The sequence below is a fragment of the Brienomyrus brachyistius genome, chromosome 5 (genome assembly GCF_023856365.1).
Source record: "Brienomyrus brachyistius isolate T26 chromosome 5, BBRACH_0.4, whole genome shotgun sequence".
Classification (NCBI taxonomy): domain Eukaryota; kingdom Metazoa; phylum Chordata; class Actinopteri; order Osteoglossiformes; family Mormyridae; genus Brienomyrus; species Brienomyrus brachyistius.
Window position 1 is genome coordinate 24,648,870 of NC_064537.1, and position 16,386 is coordinate 24,665,255.

Here is a 16,386-nt window from a genome sequence, read left to right on the forward strand (position 1 = left end):
CATAGTTTTACACCAACACAAGGATAATCTAAATATCATTTTCTTTGCATGCCTAAGACTTTTGCACAGTACTGTATAATGCTCATAGGCTGAATGTATTATGGGATTAAGCACTAATACACCTTTTTCTTTGCCTTTGCAATCCCCATGAAATTGCAGAACAGATGCAGCCTTGTTGAAACACGCCTTGGCTGTCGCTGTACTTCTCTAATTATTTTTCGAGCCTGACTTGTTTGTATTCGCAGTGACATCAGAGACATGCTCTTTCTGCTTGTGTCGATTTTCTTCTTATGTCCAAGTTTCATCATCCGATATTGTACTAAAAGCCTGTTTTTGATTGGATCCTGTTATGGCAGTACCAATTGTGGGAAATAATCATTGCTGTGATTGTGGTTCTCCTGCTGTGCTGTGTGTAGGTCAACGCATCTACATTCCTGACTTGGAAGGATCATAAAAAGTGGTTCATTGAACGGCCAATGGTTTATTTTCTACCAAGTTATTTTAAATGTCCATCTTGTATTTTAGGTACTATGTAGTGAGTACTTGAAGTATTAGGTTGCCTTCAGATGTATTTTTAGGACTGAGGTATAGCTTAAGAAATGCTTTAGGCATTACAGTTACAACCAGGCTTTTCTGCTTTTACTCAGGATATAAGTAGTGCATCTTTCTTTTTACATCAGCTCTTTCATGAGCTAGACAGTAACCACAGATATTGAAATCGTCTTTGAAAGTATTTTTTGCTTAGAAAGGAATTTGTAGTGACTTTTTGTTGGTGACTCTTCATCAAAGCAAGCTGTGACCTGCAGAAGTGTTCAGGAATGATGGAGCTACATCGTTTAGCTTGTGTATTTAGACTCTAGATTGTTGCCAGGGAAACTCTCTTTTTATTATCCAAGATTAATGCTGCTATGACAACAGAACATCATATAAACCCAAGCATTTGATTTAGACAGGGTAAGGTATTGGACTGGAAGGTATTCATCAACAACTGGGAAGTCTATATTATAGACTGTATTTACAAATAATCAATAAATAAAATCGGTGCATATAAATAAAATTTGGGCACATATTTATTTTGCACATGTTTTGTCTTAATTTTGTACTGTATAATGTCTTCTGAACTGCTGACAGTCAAACAGACTGCATGCTGAGGTAAATTACCGGCAGGCATTCTGTGAGTAGCTTAATACTTGTTGATTAGCATTTGTTGCTAAACCCTGCCTAGGGATGTCGACGTGTGAGGATGTGTATTGCTGTTTCTTGACGTTGGGATGTGGTCGCTACATGTGGCAGGCACAGGCCTGTCACTTTCAGCTGGTGACGATGTGATGTCCCCTTTCCAGACACAGCAACCGGTGCTGCATACCTTCTCAATGAGGCCTCAATCTTTTTACATTACAGCATAATGTTAGTGCTAAATATGTAAGGGCCAAAAGCTCAATACTTGGTATGATGTGCCATGGATGAGTAATCAGATCATATGGCTGGAGGATTCCTGGGTGGCCTATGGAATACACAGCCTTGGTTTTGTGGCTCCTGAGTGTGAGACCCTGTGGAGTACGCCACCTTGGTTTTGTGGCTCCTGAGTGTGCGACCCTGTGGAGTACGCCGCCTTGGTTTTGTGGCTCCTAAGTGTGAGACCCTGTGGAGTACACAGCCTTGGTTTTGTGGCTCCTGAGTGTGAGACCCTGTGGAGTACGCCGCCTTGGTTTTGTGGCTCCTGAGTGTGAGACCCTGTGGAGTACACAGCCTTGGTTTTGTGGCTCCTGAGTGTGAGACCCTGTGGAATACGCCGCCTTGGTTTTGTGGCTCCTGAGTGTGAGACCCTGTGGAGTACGCCTCCTTGGTTTTGTGGCTCCTGAGTGTGAGACCCTGTGGAGTACGCCACCTTGGTTTTGTGGTTTCTCAGTGTGAGACCCTGGGGAGTACGCCGCCTTGGTTTTGTGGCTCCTGAGTGTGAGACCCTGTGGAGTACGCCGCCATGGGTTTGTGGCTCCTGAGTGTGAGACCCTGTGGAGTACGCTGCCTTGGTTTTGTGGCTCCTGAGTGTGAGACCCTGTGGAGTATGCCGCCTTGGTTTTGTGACTCCTGAGTGTGAGACCCTGTGGAGTACACAGCCTTGGTTTTGTGGCTCCTGAGTGTGAGACCCTGTGGAGTACACAGCCGTGGTTTTGTGGCTCCTGAGTGTGAGACCCTGTGGAGTACGCCGCCTTGGTTTTGTGGCTCCTGAGTGTGAGACCCTGTGGAGTACACAGCCTTGGTTTTGTGGCTCCTGAGTGTGAGACCCTGTGGAGTACACAGCCTTGGTTTTGTGGCTCCTGAGTGTGAGACCCTGTGGAGTACACAGCCTTGGTTTTGTGGCTCCTGAGTGTGAGACCCTGTGGAGTACACAGCCTTGGTTTTGTGGCTCCTGAGTGTGAGACCCTGTGGAGTACACAGCCTTGGTTTTGTGGCTCCTGAGTGTGAGACCCTGTGGAGTATGCCGCCTTGGTTTTGTGGCTCCTGAGTGTGAGACCCTGTGGAGTACACAGCCGTGGTTTTGTGGCTCCTGAGTGTGAGACCCTATGGAGTACGCCGCCTTGGTTTTGTGGCTCCTGAGTGTGCGACCCTGTGGGGTACGCCACCTTGGTTTTGTGGCTCCTGAGTGTGAGACCCTGGGGAGTACGGCGCCTCGGTTTGGTGCCTCCTGAGTGTGAGACCCTATGGAGTACGCCGATTTGGTTTTGTGGCTCCTGAGTGTGAGACCCTGTGGAGTACGCCGACTTGGTTTTGTGGCTCCTGAGTGTGAGACCCTGTGGAGTACACAGCCTTGGTTTTGTGGCTCCTGAGTGTGAGACCCACTGGGGCTTCATGAGATTAGAAGTAGGCGATGGCACTGAACGCTCTGCTGACTCCACACAGCAGTCTCCCCACTTCTGTGACCAGCATATGGTGAGCCAGCACCATGCTCCTCTATCAAGCCATGGAGCTACATGCTTCGTGTTTCAGGACTGGGGCAGGTAACTATTTTAACTGTTTCAGCTGTCATCTCCCACCCTCATTCCATCAGAGTAGCAAATTACACACAATAACCTCCCAAAGTGTAGCACCTGTGGCCTGTCAGTCTGTCAGCTTCTACCCTGGAAGTGGCCTGTCGTTCAGCTTAATCTTATTAACTTTGAAATGCACATAATGACCTATTATTTCAAAGTCATTATTTAATAATGCATTTGTCATTATCAGTAATAAAGCTTGGTCATTCATTAGAACATTTCTCAACACAATAGTATTAAGTGTAATAAATATTATAATTTCTTTATTCCAGAAGGTCACGTTGCTCTAATTTACGTAAACAGTGAAAAGCAGTAACATCACTGCCGCAGACTAAGTTTGCACATTTTTCTTATTTTATCCACTTTGTATTTGCTTGTATGAACAGCCATCACATACATGCACAAATAAATTTAACTCTCTTTCTGTTTGTAATCTAACAGAAACCATAAATCATTTATTCAACAAAATTAATTAGAAATGTAACTTTTTTATTTAGTAACTTTGGAAGATATAACCTTTGGAAGATATAACCTCTTGAAGTCATTTGTTATAACTGTCAGTTTTTTGCATCAGCCTAGAGAAATTTTTGTCCGTTCCTCCATCTGGGAATTCCTCAGTGATACAGGGAGGGCGGCATGGTGCGCAGTGGTTAACACTGTTGCCTCACACCTCTAGGGCCAAGATTGAGCCTCTACCATGGGTCCATGTCTGTCCTCCCTGTGTCATTGTGGGGTTTCCTCCAGGTACTCTGGTTTCCTCTCATATTCCAAAAACATGCTGAGGTGAGTTGACCTACCAAATTTCCTGCATGTGTGAGTGACTGGTGAGTGTGCCCTGCAATGGGTTGGTGCCCAATCCAAGGTTGTTCCCTGCCTCGCATCTTTAGCTTACAACATTTCAGTTGGATGAATTTGACTTGGCCATTCCATAACCCTTCATTCGTTTTTTATAGCCACTCCCTTGTAGATTTGCATGTATGTTCAAGGTCATTATCATGTTAAAAGACTTGTTTATGGTTCAGGTTCAACTTTTTGACAGATTACCTCACATCTGGTGATACATTCATTGTAGATACTACAATGGCAATTTGGCCTGTCCCTGAGACCACAAAGCAGCCCCAAACCAAAACACTCCCACCACCAAGCTTCACAATTGGTAAGAAGGTCTATTTCTCAAATTGTATGTTTTTTTTAACCAAATATGGCATCTGGAATTGTGCCCAAAAAACTCCACCTTTGACCCATCAATCCAGAGAACATTGTTCTAGAAGTGTTGTCCCTCATGCTGGTGTTGGGAGCAGTCTTCTTCCTTGCTGACCTCCCATGTAGGCCAAATTTGTGAAATCGCCTTCTAATGGTTGACTCCTAGAATTTCACATGGGTTGTAATAATAGCTCCCTATATATTCTTTGATGATACCCTTGGGGTCTTGGACTCTTCCTGATGCATCTTGCGCACTTCTCTTTGGTTGAATTTAGTCGGATGACCTGGTCGGGACAGATTGCCAGTGGTTCTGAATCTTCTCCATTTGTAGATTATTTTACACACAAATGAGTGTATGATTTCGAATAGCTTGGAAATGGCTTTAATTCAATTTATGATCTCCTCATTTGCATCTGATTCTATTTTTTAGGTTTAATGTAGGTTTATCTAATTTTAGAATATTTCTCTATCAATGAAGATCTAATATTTGTCTGTCCGGAGATATGATATTTTTTTGTGTACTTACTTTTTCACATGACTCTATGTATAGACAAGCCATTTCCCTTTGGAGTTATCTACCTCTATCTACCTGGTCTTACGGTGTGCCAAGCACACGTTATAAACTCTTAACAGCCCCACCAGTGTCTTCACAGCTGAGGTGCCTGACATCTGTCACTGACTATCACCTGAAAATATCATCTTATTCCCAGGTAATCTGGAGGTATAATGACCACTGCAGCCTCCAGAGGCTGCACATTGGTCGACCCAGAAGCAGGTCCTTTTATTTATCTTCCGCCCCTCATCCACGCTCAGCGACTGTCACACTCTGTCATCATGCCAGTATTCACACACTCTGTAGGTCTGCCAGGCTTTCATCTGATTCCCCAGTAGAGGGCGGCAGGACCCTGGAGAGAAGTGTAGACAGCAGAGACAGGGGTGAGAGCAGCCCCACCGGTGTCACGCATGGCTGCAAGCACAAAGGACCCTCCTCAATCACCATAGAGATGGAGGTTCTCTGCTCCTATGTTTCTCCAGGGGGTTGAAGAAACTGCTTCTGTATATCCAGGCTCTGACTTCAAGGTCCATTGTGCCCTTCCATGTGGCTGGAGAAACACGGAGTGAGGCATTTTCCTGTGGTCCTGCTCTTTCATGACTGGAAGGACTCAAGCATCACTGGGCCTCCAGACGTCGCTGCAATGATGCCTGGACCTGTGTAGGACTGACCTACTACATTCCACATTAATCACTTTGAACGAGACCCCAAACATAACCCTTTTGTTATCTTGCATTTTTGTGTTCTCTCTCACAGTAAGGACTGGACTAAATACAACCACTCAACATTTCCATTCCAATGATCAGGTCATCAAGTAAATAGATTGCTAATTGAAAATACGGCAGCCTAAGGGTTGGACCACGACTGAGCTTAAGACTTTACGTCAGCCTTCCATTCGCCATTTCAGCCTTATGAAAATTGATCATAACTGTGCACATTACTCCGAAAATGATTTTTTTATTACCGTTGTATTTGCAAATGGTCGTCAACAGAGGTAGTAGCTGGTGGCTGTGCATCAAATAAAACAACACTGGTGGTCCAGTCCTCCCTGTCACTGCATCCATCTGTAAAGGTTACCCTGTACCCCATGATGGATGCTGGAGACCAAACAGACAAGTTAGCCGATGTTATCAGACAGCTACATATCTGTTTACATCTGAAACATCAGTGGCTGGAGAAAGGTCGAGATCCTCATCTCATACCAGATGCAATGGAGCTGTGTTTCTTCATAGCTATTAGAGGTGAAGGGCAACAGGATTGTTTGTTTTCTATGCTTTCTCCCTATAAAAATCTGTTTGACATTCACAACATTCACAAACAGCTGTCCATGCGGGGCAGGTTTATTTCATTATTGAGTTATTTGAAGGGGGCCCAAATAATGGTAGCCTTTCTAACGATGTCTCTTGATTAAATGTGATTATGAACAGCTTTATGCATGAAGGTACTGTATTGCTGCACAGCTGGAGGTGAGAAATTTTGTGTTCGTTTTAAGCGCTGTTGGCTGACAGTATTACTGAAGGTGCATGAAGGGGCCGACCGTTATGTGGCCTTGAGCAGAATTTGAGGGGTGAGTTTGTCTGGTCAGTATAACCAATCTCTCATTTTGGTCCCCAATTAATCCAGTTAATGGTCTTAAAATCCTGCTCACTTGCTGTCTGTGAGACCAGCTGACTACATGGCTCAAGTCTGTAGTCAGTCAACTTATTCTATAATAATGATCTGCCCTGTACCCAGATTCAATGCATTTCAAGTAAAAAGCCAAAATCGTTAAACCAAGATGCCTGCAGCTTTTGTGTCCTTTTCCTGGTGTCTGGATGAGATGCCAGTCTTAAAATACTTGTGTAATTATTTTGGATTATATTATTTATTACCCACAAAGCAGTTTGTGTAAAAACTCCTGTCGTAATGATTTTTCCCTATAGGGATTTGAACTCACACCCCATGTATAGCAAATTCAGCTCCATGCCGTGTCTTTGCCCAGTGCTGTTCATGTGCAGTGTGCTTGTATTTTCATGCAGTAGTGAGTTCCGTGGGGGCTGCATCTGAGCTGATATTACACCGAACAGGCTACTGGAGACTCACCGCCCCCCTCCTTCCTTCCCATTGCTGATTACACCGCACCACGCTGAAGGCTGGAAAGATCATATGCTTTGAAACCTCTCTCTCATCACCGCTCACTAAACAGCTACCAATGCACAGTATCTGTCCCTGTAAAAATTAATTACACCTTCATGCGCTTTCCAAAGATCCAAAACATTAGCATCCCAGACTGTTTTCATGAATAGTGAAATGTGCAACAGACACATACAGTAGAAAATATTTGCATTGATTTGCAGAGCGTCTGCCAGAGATTTCATGTAGCCCAGAAGACAGTTAATAATTTCAGCTGGATTTCACTGGAGGCAGTGTTCTGCAGTTGACCTGCTGGTTGGTTTTTTTGGCACCAGGGTGCAGTCGTCTCCCCCTGAGCTTTGCATCTGCACCAGGCCAGCTGTCTGTCACTGCTCATGAGAGGAGCACAGAGCATTCAGAGGATGCAGCATCAGAGATCAGGCTGAGGATTGGGTGTCTGGGATTGCGCTGCGGTGCTTAATCGTGAATGCTAATAGTAATGCTACGCTGCGTCTGCTTCGGCGTGGACTGGAGCCCCGTGTACACATGCAAGCCCTGCCTAGGAAGATGTTAGCACATTGCTGTCATCTTCATGCATCTTCATTTTATCCTCAGAAGGGATTTGATATACGATTTCTCACTTCACCTCAAGGTAGCAGTCTGTCTGCTTCTAGCTATGCACCCCATGCTAACATATAGCAGCAAAGCTAGCACCCCCGGGGGCCCTTGTGCTGCAGTAGCGCCGCTCCACAGGCATCTCCTGCTTTGCTGGGCGCCCGGAGATCCTTCACAGGAACCATGAGGTCCATTTTAGGAGAAGTCCTGCCAGGGCGAGGAAGCTGCTGTCAATCCCTCCAATTGGACTCGCTCACTTTCATGAGACCGGTTCACCTCATGGGCCCACTAGCCTGTCTTTTCTTGGTCTATATGTATATGTAGGGATGGATTCACTTATCTGGGGGCCCTAGGCTGGAGTTGCTGATTTAACTAATCATTCCATTTTTCCTGCGGCGGGGCAGGGCCCTGATGTCTGCCGCGGCCCCAGGCCATAGCCTAGGACAATGTTTCCCAGCACAGTCCTCGAGGACCTAGACGCTCCACATTTTTGCTCCTTCCCAGCTCCTGGTCTAAGATTTCTATGCATTACTCTGGCCCTGCCTACACAATCCTGCCTAAAGATGTTCCTCGTCAGGGGAGCCCTCTGCCTGTCACCCCTAGTCATTCGGCCATTCTGTCTTCCTGTTGATTTATTTCTACATATTGCATTAATGTGTATTATTTGTGAAATATGGTGGATCATGCCTCTCTCCCACCTTCCTGTGTCCCCTTATCCACAGTATTCCCTTATCCCAGGACTTGTCAGCATTCTATATCATCAAGAGGGGTTTATCAGTGTGTTTTTCGCTGTTATACAATCTTGGCCTGCACTATGCAACCCCTTCCTTTACTCTTTCAGCAGTGATAAGAGATACTTCTCCTCCTGATTTTCTCTTTTTTTTCTTTTCCCAAAATCTGAAGTTTATATCTGGAGCCATTAAAGTCAGCAGAGTGGGTGAATGCTCCTTTTAAGTTCCCTCCCCCAAGACCACCTCTCTCCCAAAGCATATCTGCAAGCAAAGAGATATTTCACTCCAGACCTGTCCATTCCACCCATTTTTACTCATTCTTATACTGAAAATTAAAATGACTTTAAAATTGCTGTTACACAAATCGGAAGCTCTTTCCGAGGGCTCAGTACCTTTCATGTAAAGTAATGTTTTTCTTGTTCTCATCTAATCTGCTTTCCAGCTGGTTACTATTTATAGCCTTGTGATCTCGAGGCCTAACTGTAAAGTAGCTGCCACAGTCCACCTTTTCTGCATTTGGGTCCCTTCTCCCCCCAGTCATCATTGCTTTGTTTGAGAATAAAGAGATTTAGTGCTACGCTTACAATGTAAACCACACCTGAAAGTGATTTTCCTTGCCCTGTGCTGGACTTTCTGTAATGCAGTGTTATGCTGTTTTGCTTGGGTAGCTGAAATCACACACCACGTTCCAGCTGAGGTCTTATGAGTACGACTGATTACCATCCATCTATGCACAGATATATCCAAGTATTTCAGCAGCATGTTCACAGAGACACAATACAGGCACGGATGAAAATATGTAAATGTTTACATCGTTCTTATGAGCTGCCGTTATCTACTTCCCCAGAAGTACCAATACTGACAATTCCAGAGTTCCAAATAAACCACCTTACATTTATCTCCATTGAATTTCACCCACTTCCTCCGCTTGTTGCAGCACCTATTTCTCTATCATTTAGAAATCTGTGAAATATGTCAGAATCAATGCACTATGGTAAATCTCGAATACTTCTGCCTCTATTGGAGGCTGTGTCTCTTAAACTCGCATAACACTTTCTGCTAGTTTTTCTTTTTATATCCATGCACTGCTTTGGATCGCAGTTTTAAAATCTATGCTGTTACAGTAGCTGCCTTCAGGTCTGCTCAGATGTGTGGATTTCCTCAGTCCATGCTGTGCCTTTGAATTGTTTAACAAATTCGAAGTGAATGCTACCCACCACAACAACACCTAGTATCTGGACGCCTAATTGGTCTGAAATTTACAGAACCGGTTCTATTCTAGTTTGGATTGGCCGATTGACCGGATATCAAGCAGTTATTAGCAGGAACGCTAATGCCGATTGGAGAACAACCACAAACCTCACTGCTATCAACCTGGCAATGCAGAGGTCTGATGAGACCCCGGGTGGCGCTCATGTCACTGACAGTGGAGAAGCCCTGACAGATATGTTCCTTTTCTGTCTTAACAATGGCCTCAGGGAGGTGATGCCAGTTTTCTTCTGATCTCAAATAGCTAATCTCTCAGGCCATGGTCACAGCCATTAGGTCCTAGATGTAATGCTCCATGTTTCACTTTTATTTAAAGGATGCATGATCCTGTATGTGCCATTTGTGGGAAGTGTTGAAGCTGGTAAAGCGAGCACAGATGACAGACGTGACTGTAAGAGTGTTAAGGTTAATTAAGGCCTGCCGCAATGAAAAGAACTAAAAACTCATGCAAATGGAATAATTCCGTTTTTTTAAATATTTTGTGATATAAAACTAATACTGTGTGTAAATAATTCATCTTCAGTCAATTATTTTTATTAAAATAGTACAAGCAAAGAGCAATTAAAGAATCATTTTGTAATCCAATGAAGTGTGTAATTTTGGAAGGGGTCTCAATACTTCTGCAGGGCACTGTAAGCATGACATGAGCACGAAATGACACTGAATGGGACATTTCTCACTCAATTTCTCTTTAGTTTTCGAAAGGCCGCCTGGTAGCTGGTTAGTGCGTGTCTTGCAATGACTGTAGCAACACCTGGGTGGGAGGGGGGCGGGGGGCAGGAGATTTCATTTTCGCCGCTACATTAATTGCACATTAGCTGTTTCTCGGTCAGCTGGTGCTTACAGTGTATGTGTGAACAAGCCCCTGGGACGACTGTCAAGCGCAGCTCAATCTTTCAATGTCAGGAACCCACCCGCCCCCAACCCCCCCCCCAACACATGCTCAAGCCCCACCCACTGCCAAGAGGCCACACAAAAGCCCAGGCCCCAGACATGTGGAATAAGCAGCTCCTGGACCAAGAGCTGCAACGTCGTGCACAAACCTCTGCTATTATTATCTGCCTCAGCATGTACTTACGACATGCGTAGTGATCCTAGCCGGAACACTTTGTCCTGATGCCGTGTAACACTCACCTTTTCGACAGCATTTGAAGCTAATTTTCCATTTCTGAAAATGGTTAGGAGGAGGTAAAGCGTGAGTTATTTTTTTCTTTCGAGGGCCTCCACGGGTGTGCGGTAATTGAATGGAGAGGTGACGACGTCACCCCGCGTCGGAACCCGCACTACCACATGCGCCCTCTAGGGGCGGGGCCTCGGCTGCTGGAGTCAGTGGACTGAGAAAGACAAAAGCCTGACCAGGCAGCCCGGGGCTACAGGTCCCGTCAGCGCCATGTGCCGACAGTGTGGCTGCCCTTGCCCGTGACTTGCCCATCTAACCCTGGTGGCTGCCGGGTAAATTCGTACCTGTAGTTTGCCTGTGTCACCCATGGCTACAGCAAACCCACATCACACCCCTATGGGGCCACCGTGGAGGTGGGGGTGGGGGGAGGTCTGGCTTCTGCACAGCGAAGGAACCAGAAATAGTCACCAGCAACCTAGAGAATTGAGGGTTGCGGTTATTTACTGTACTCTCATCACTTCTTAAGGATTCATGATGGCACATTAAATCATGCTACTGTTTAGAACCATTACCTTTCTTAATGCACACCAGTTGATAAAAGATCTAGCAGTGCGATTATTTAAATCATTCCCTACAGTCATAAATCTAAATGAATGACATGACCTTTGTGTTTCAGGCTGCGTGCATGAGACTCTCCATCATTCCGAGTCACGTCTTGATTCATTGCTTGATGAAAGGTGATCATTGCTACAATTATGGTAGCTATGCATTTCACAGAACATCTTAGGTATCATACATACACAAAGGCCATGCATTCCAGTAAATTGTGCAGTACAGTTACAGATTGTCACCGCTGAATAGTTCATGAGAGTCAGTTCCAGTTGGCTTATAGCTGGGGGACAGACACTGATGGATGTCAATGACAGAGAGCTCCAGTGGGTAAAGCCAGGTGAAAAAGAAGTTTGTGTGGAACCAGCAGTGGGATGATCGCATTCAGTCACTGGAGTCTGTGTGCAAGCTGCAGTGTAACTTATTCCCCCTGCTTCTCCCAGACGCTGTACCCATACTCTCCCGCAGTGTGCAAAAGAGCTGCAGCCAGCGGCCACGCCTCCTCCGGCTCCCATTGGCCGGCAGGGGCCGCCTCCCTCCTCCACTTCATTGGCATTCAGGCAGTGCACTCTGTGTGGAGGGCAGAGGAGAGTGCGAGTGCTACAGGAGCTGGCTCTGCTCCGGCTCTCCACTGGCTGTCAGCGCCGCCGCCGCCGTTCTCCTGCTCGCTTTCGCAGTGCTGCAGGGACAGAGAGAGGGGAACACTCTCCAAAGCACAAACCTGGGACCAGCCTACTTCTTTTTCTCCATCTTTTTTCTTGGGACCTAGCCACCAAGGAGCTAGCTCATTTTTGGCCACCTTAAGCATACCTAACCCCCTTCTTTTTCCTCCCTCCACCCTTGTCCTCCGCGGTTCTTCTGAAATTCCTGGCTAGTATATGGATAGAAGTTCCTTGTTTCAGCTCATACAAGAGCAGGTAAGCAGCCGCTGGTTGTTTCTATGGTTACAGTCTCCTTCGTCACCCTGCCTCTCCATATCCTTTCTTCAATCTGGGGCATCGGGGAGATGGGAGAGGCTGAGCGTGGTGCTGATGCAAGGCAAAGGGGCTTGACACTGGAGTTCGGACGGACGCTAGCCTTTGCTAACCGCGTCAGAGTTGGAGACAGGTCCGGGACTCGGGAGAATTCGCCCGGTGCTGACGATTCTGGCGCTGCCCGTCTCCGCCAGCGGCTGTCTGAGTTTGTTTACGGCAGCTGTGCTAGCACAGACGATTCCCTGCCTTTGCAGCCTGCCCCCAGGAAACGGACAAAGCCGGGGTCTGTGGCTCTCTCACACTCAGCTGTGTTGAGACCCGCTGTGGCTAGCGGAATGGCACAGCAAAGTTAGATTATGCCGTCGCACTTCCCGAGAGAGGGCTGCAACTATTCTTTCAGTTATTGCCTCATTTTCTTCTCAGTACATGCGTTACTTCTATCCTGAGAAATACATTATAGCTTCTGCTGTGACTGAAGACTCAGCGTAGTCACGTTCATGGTTCCAACATCCTGGCGCTCCTGTGATTCCCTTCTGATACAAACTGATTCAGGACTGTAAGTCTTTAGCTGGGCATGGACTGCAGCATAAAGTAATGAGACTATGGTGGACCCCCTTCTGGGAACTTAGGATACAGCGATACGATGCCGCTCGCCTGTTGTCACTGGGGTGATATATTGAATCATAGGCTTAATTGAAAAGATTTTCATCAAATCAATTCTGAGAAAAGAGACATTGTTTAAAAGCAGTATGTACTTCATTTTAACTCATTTTAGTGTCATTCGGCTCCATTGACATTAGAGCGATATTGCACTAGTTACATTTTTTTTATAGATTTGCTATATGACTTATTGTGAAGAGACAATTGGCACGTCCAATAGCCAGTTAGTAATTAGCACGTCCAATAGCCAGTTAGTAATTAGCACGTCCTGCAGCCATATGATTAACATGTTTACCATTCGACTGGTTTATCGCCAGCGATCTCCATGAATAATTACCACACAATACATTGTAGATAAACATGGTTTGCTTGTTGAGTTGCCGCAGTTTGTTAGATATCCCACTGGCCTCCTGAAACGCTGCCGCTTGTCTGTGTGTTTAAGTGGCTATTGGCTGGAGGAGGCTGCAGACTGGATAACTGGTGGGAATTTATCACCTCTGGGGAACGTATGATAGCTGGCACTAGCCATGATGTGCCAGTGAGGAGTCAGGCTGTAGTGTAAAGCTGAAGTTACTGGTGTAAGTAATACAACTGTAAGATGCCCAGTCAGAACCGATGAATAAGCTCTGCTGCCGCTGACAGACACGTCACACAGATACTTTATTTGGAAAGATTTTTTTAAAGCAATTTGTAAAAAAAGAGAGAGGAAAAGTGTTCTGTAAATGAATTAAACTGGCAGATTTGCATGAAAGGTCAGACAGCAGAGCGCAGAAAGATCTGTTGATGTTAGATGCTACATCTAATCAAGATCTTTATAGCAAACTGCAGTAATAATAGTGTGTTACTACTGGATGGTGTCTTGGATATGAGGCACTTATCCTTTGTCTTTGCTATATTTTGCCTCAAGTTTAAGCTGTTTTTCAGCTGTGTTGCTTTGCATTTAGCTCATTGGGACATTTGCGGCACCTGCTGCTTACAGTTTGTCATCCAGCAGTAAGCACTCCAGCTTAGATCACTGCTCCTGACATGTGATTGGTCAGAGACTTCAGTCCAGCTTGCCAAGGAAGTTCTCCTTCTTGAGGTTCCACATCCAGAATGTGAATTCATGCATACACAGGTAACATTTCAGGTTTGATGTAGACGATACATCCCTGTGCAGGGTGTAGCCCAGCCTTGTGCTCTGTGGTGGCTGGGGTGGGCTGCTGGCCCCCGGTGACCCTGACTGGAAAAAGCAGTTTAACGATGGATGGATGGATGGATGGATGGAGAGGATGCTAGAGCTGAGATGTAAAACCGGGAAAGTTGGAATCAATGGTTGAACTGTTAATTGGAAATAGCCATCAGTTCTTTTGGCTGGAGGATCAACCAGCACCCCCCCCCCCCACTAAACTGCTCCAGCTACCCATTTCAGCCAGCTCTGTTGCTCTAAATATGGCAGTCTCAAACTGCCTGACACCCTTCCATCAGTGTGCCCATCAGGCTCCCTGGGAGGTGTCCTGCCACCTTCTGTGTCTGCGTCTATCTCACTCATCCTGCTACCAAACTGAGATTTTCATACTGGCTACTCTTTGTTTCGAGATTCTCGAAAGATGCCGCCCCACCCACAAGCCTTGCCCAAGGCCCCCCGCTTCCTGAAGTGTTTGAAGGCAAACGTTTTCGGCGAGTTCACTCCAACCTGCCTGTTCACCCGCCTCTTTACCTATGTAGCCTTTGATTTTTAGCGATAACATTCCTAGTAGGATACCTCAGAAGGCCTATTACTGTTTTTATTGAGCGCAGTGATTCAGCTATGATCAGAATAGCCCTATGCTGGCCAGAGGAGGTGGGGGGGGGGGGGGGGGGGGCAGGAGCAGATGGGGATAAAAGCACCAGGGGGCACAAAACCAACAGATTGTCAGAGGTTGCAGAGGAGAAGATGGAAATGATGCGAAGCCTCTGAAATGGGTTAGACAAAGGCGTGTTAGGGAAGTGGAGCTTCGTACCACAGCTTTTCCTGGGCATCTGGCCTCGCCTGGTCTTCCCTGCACTAGAGTGACTTATGCACAGTATTGGAAATCTTTCGCCGCTTCCTTCATTCTTGCTTTTAGTGAAGATTAGATGCACACGTTCGCATAAATCTAAGCCAGAGTTTAGTCCCAACAGTACCAGTCAGATTATTGAGGTTGCTGTGGCTGTATTCTCATGTTTATTTAAGTATATTTATGCAAGGTTTCTGCATGCTTATTGTCAGTTGGTTGCTTGTTTGTCTGTCCGGGGCGGGTGGGGGCGCGGGGGGGGCATGAAGAAAGGGCTTTATTAGCCCACCTAAAAGGAAAGCAGAGGTGCTGAGCTCAGGCTATTTCAGGAAAGCCATGACACACGGAGCTTTTCACAATCACACAAATATTGTGGCTTGCCGTTCTGCGTAGGTCTAATACGAAAGCACCGCAGATTGGAGCGGGCCCACACGACGACGGGGCGGCATCCAAACACGCAGTATGTAATTAGAAGCTTTTTAAAGATTCATCTCCTCCCAAAGCTGCTCTCGCACTCCTCGATTATCATCGTTTGGCTGCTCAAGTTTGAGTTCGAGCGCATTTACGGCAAAGTAGGGCAGCGATTCCTCAAAACCTGCCATGGCTCCCGCAAGTTCGCCTTCGTCGGCCTGGGCTCGCGACTCGCAGATGTTTTCGCTCATTATGGGCACGACGCATATGGTGTTACGCATCGACGCAGTCACCCTTGCATTGGGTTTGGTTTTTTATCTTTATGGAAATTTGGAATCTGCATAAGCGTGGTTGGTTGTTTACATGGTGCGGGGTGCAAATGGTCTAGTGTAAACTGGTATTAGTAACCACTGTAATGTAGTCCCACGCTGCCCTGCAAGGCAGAATAATTATGATGATGTGTACTTGTCAGTACGTTTGGCACTTCGACCCACTGCCATGTTCTGGTGAACATCATACGAGGCCCTGCTGTTCTCAGGCTATGGGGGCCTGATTCACCTCTGACCCCCCCCCCCCCCCCCGTTCTCCTGTCCATCCCACTCCACCCCCCCACCCCTCCTCCCCATGCCCCATCCCACACCCGCGTCTCCTTCCTGGCGGAGCAGATGCCCAGTGCTTAAAGGCCGCTTATCATGGCGGCGGATCTGACACCGAGGTGTTAACGTCTGTTTATGCTGAACCCGGACCTCTTTCTGCTCGCTCTGAATCTCCTCTCAGGTCAAGAGGAGCGCTTCCCCCTCGCGCCGCCATTTACATTCAGCTGGCAGTCTTCCTGCGGTACCTGCTAAGGGGAGAGACCCCAGCGCAGAGCGTGGGGGAGATGGGCTCCTCTCCTCCCCTCCCTGTCGGTTTCTCCCTGCGTTGTACATTAATATTATTTAAATCACGGGTTACCGGCTGTCCTTGTACGCCTCAGCACAGGTGGCCATGACGGCGGAGTACGGCTGGGCTGATGAATGACTCGGCACACAGAGCTGAACGCAGGAGGGGGGGGTAACGGGTTGGACATGCATTCTGGTTTG

General features: G+C 46.6%; 1 protein-coding gene across 2 annotated transcripts in view; it reads left to right on the top strand.

The window, feature by feature from the left end:
- Window positions 1-11,829: 11,829 nt before the first annotated feature.
- The window catches only part of rhbdl1 (rhomboid, veinlet-like 1 (Drosophila)), a 55,057-nt gene continuing 50,500 nt past the window's right edge, over window positions 11,830-16,386 (top strand). For both annotated transcript variants that reach the window (XM_049014564.1, XM_049014563.1), the window contains exon 1: window positions 11,830-12,161. In XM_049014564.1, coding sequence (XP_048870521.1) covers window positions 12,123-12,161 — 39 coding nt within the window. In that variant the 5' untranslated portion in view covers window positions 11,830-12,122. The remainder of the gene's footprint in view (window positions 12,162-16,386) is intronic.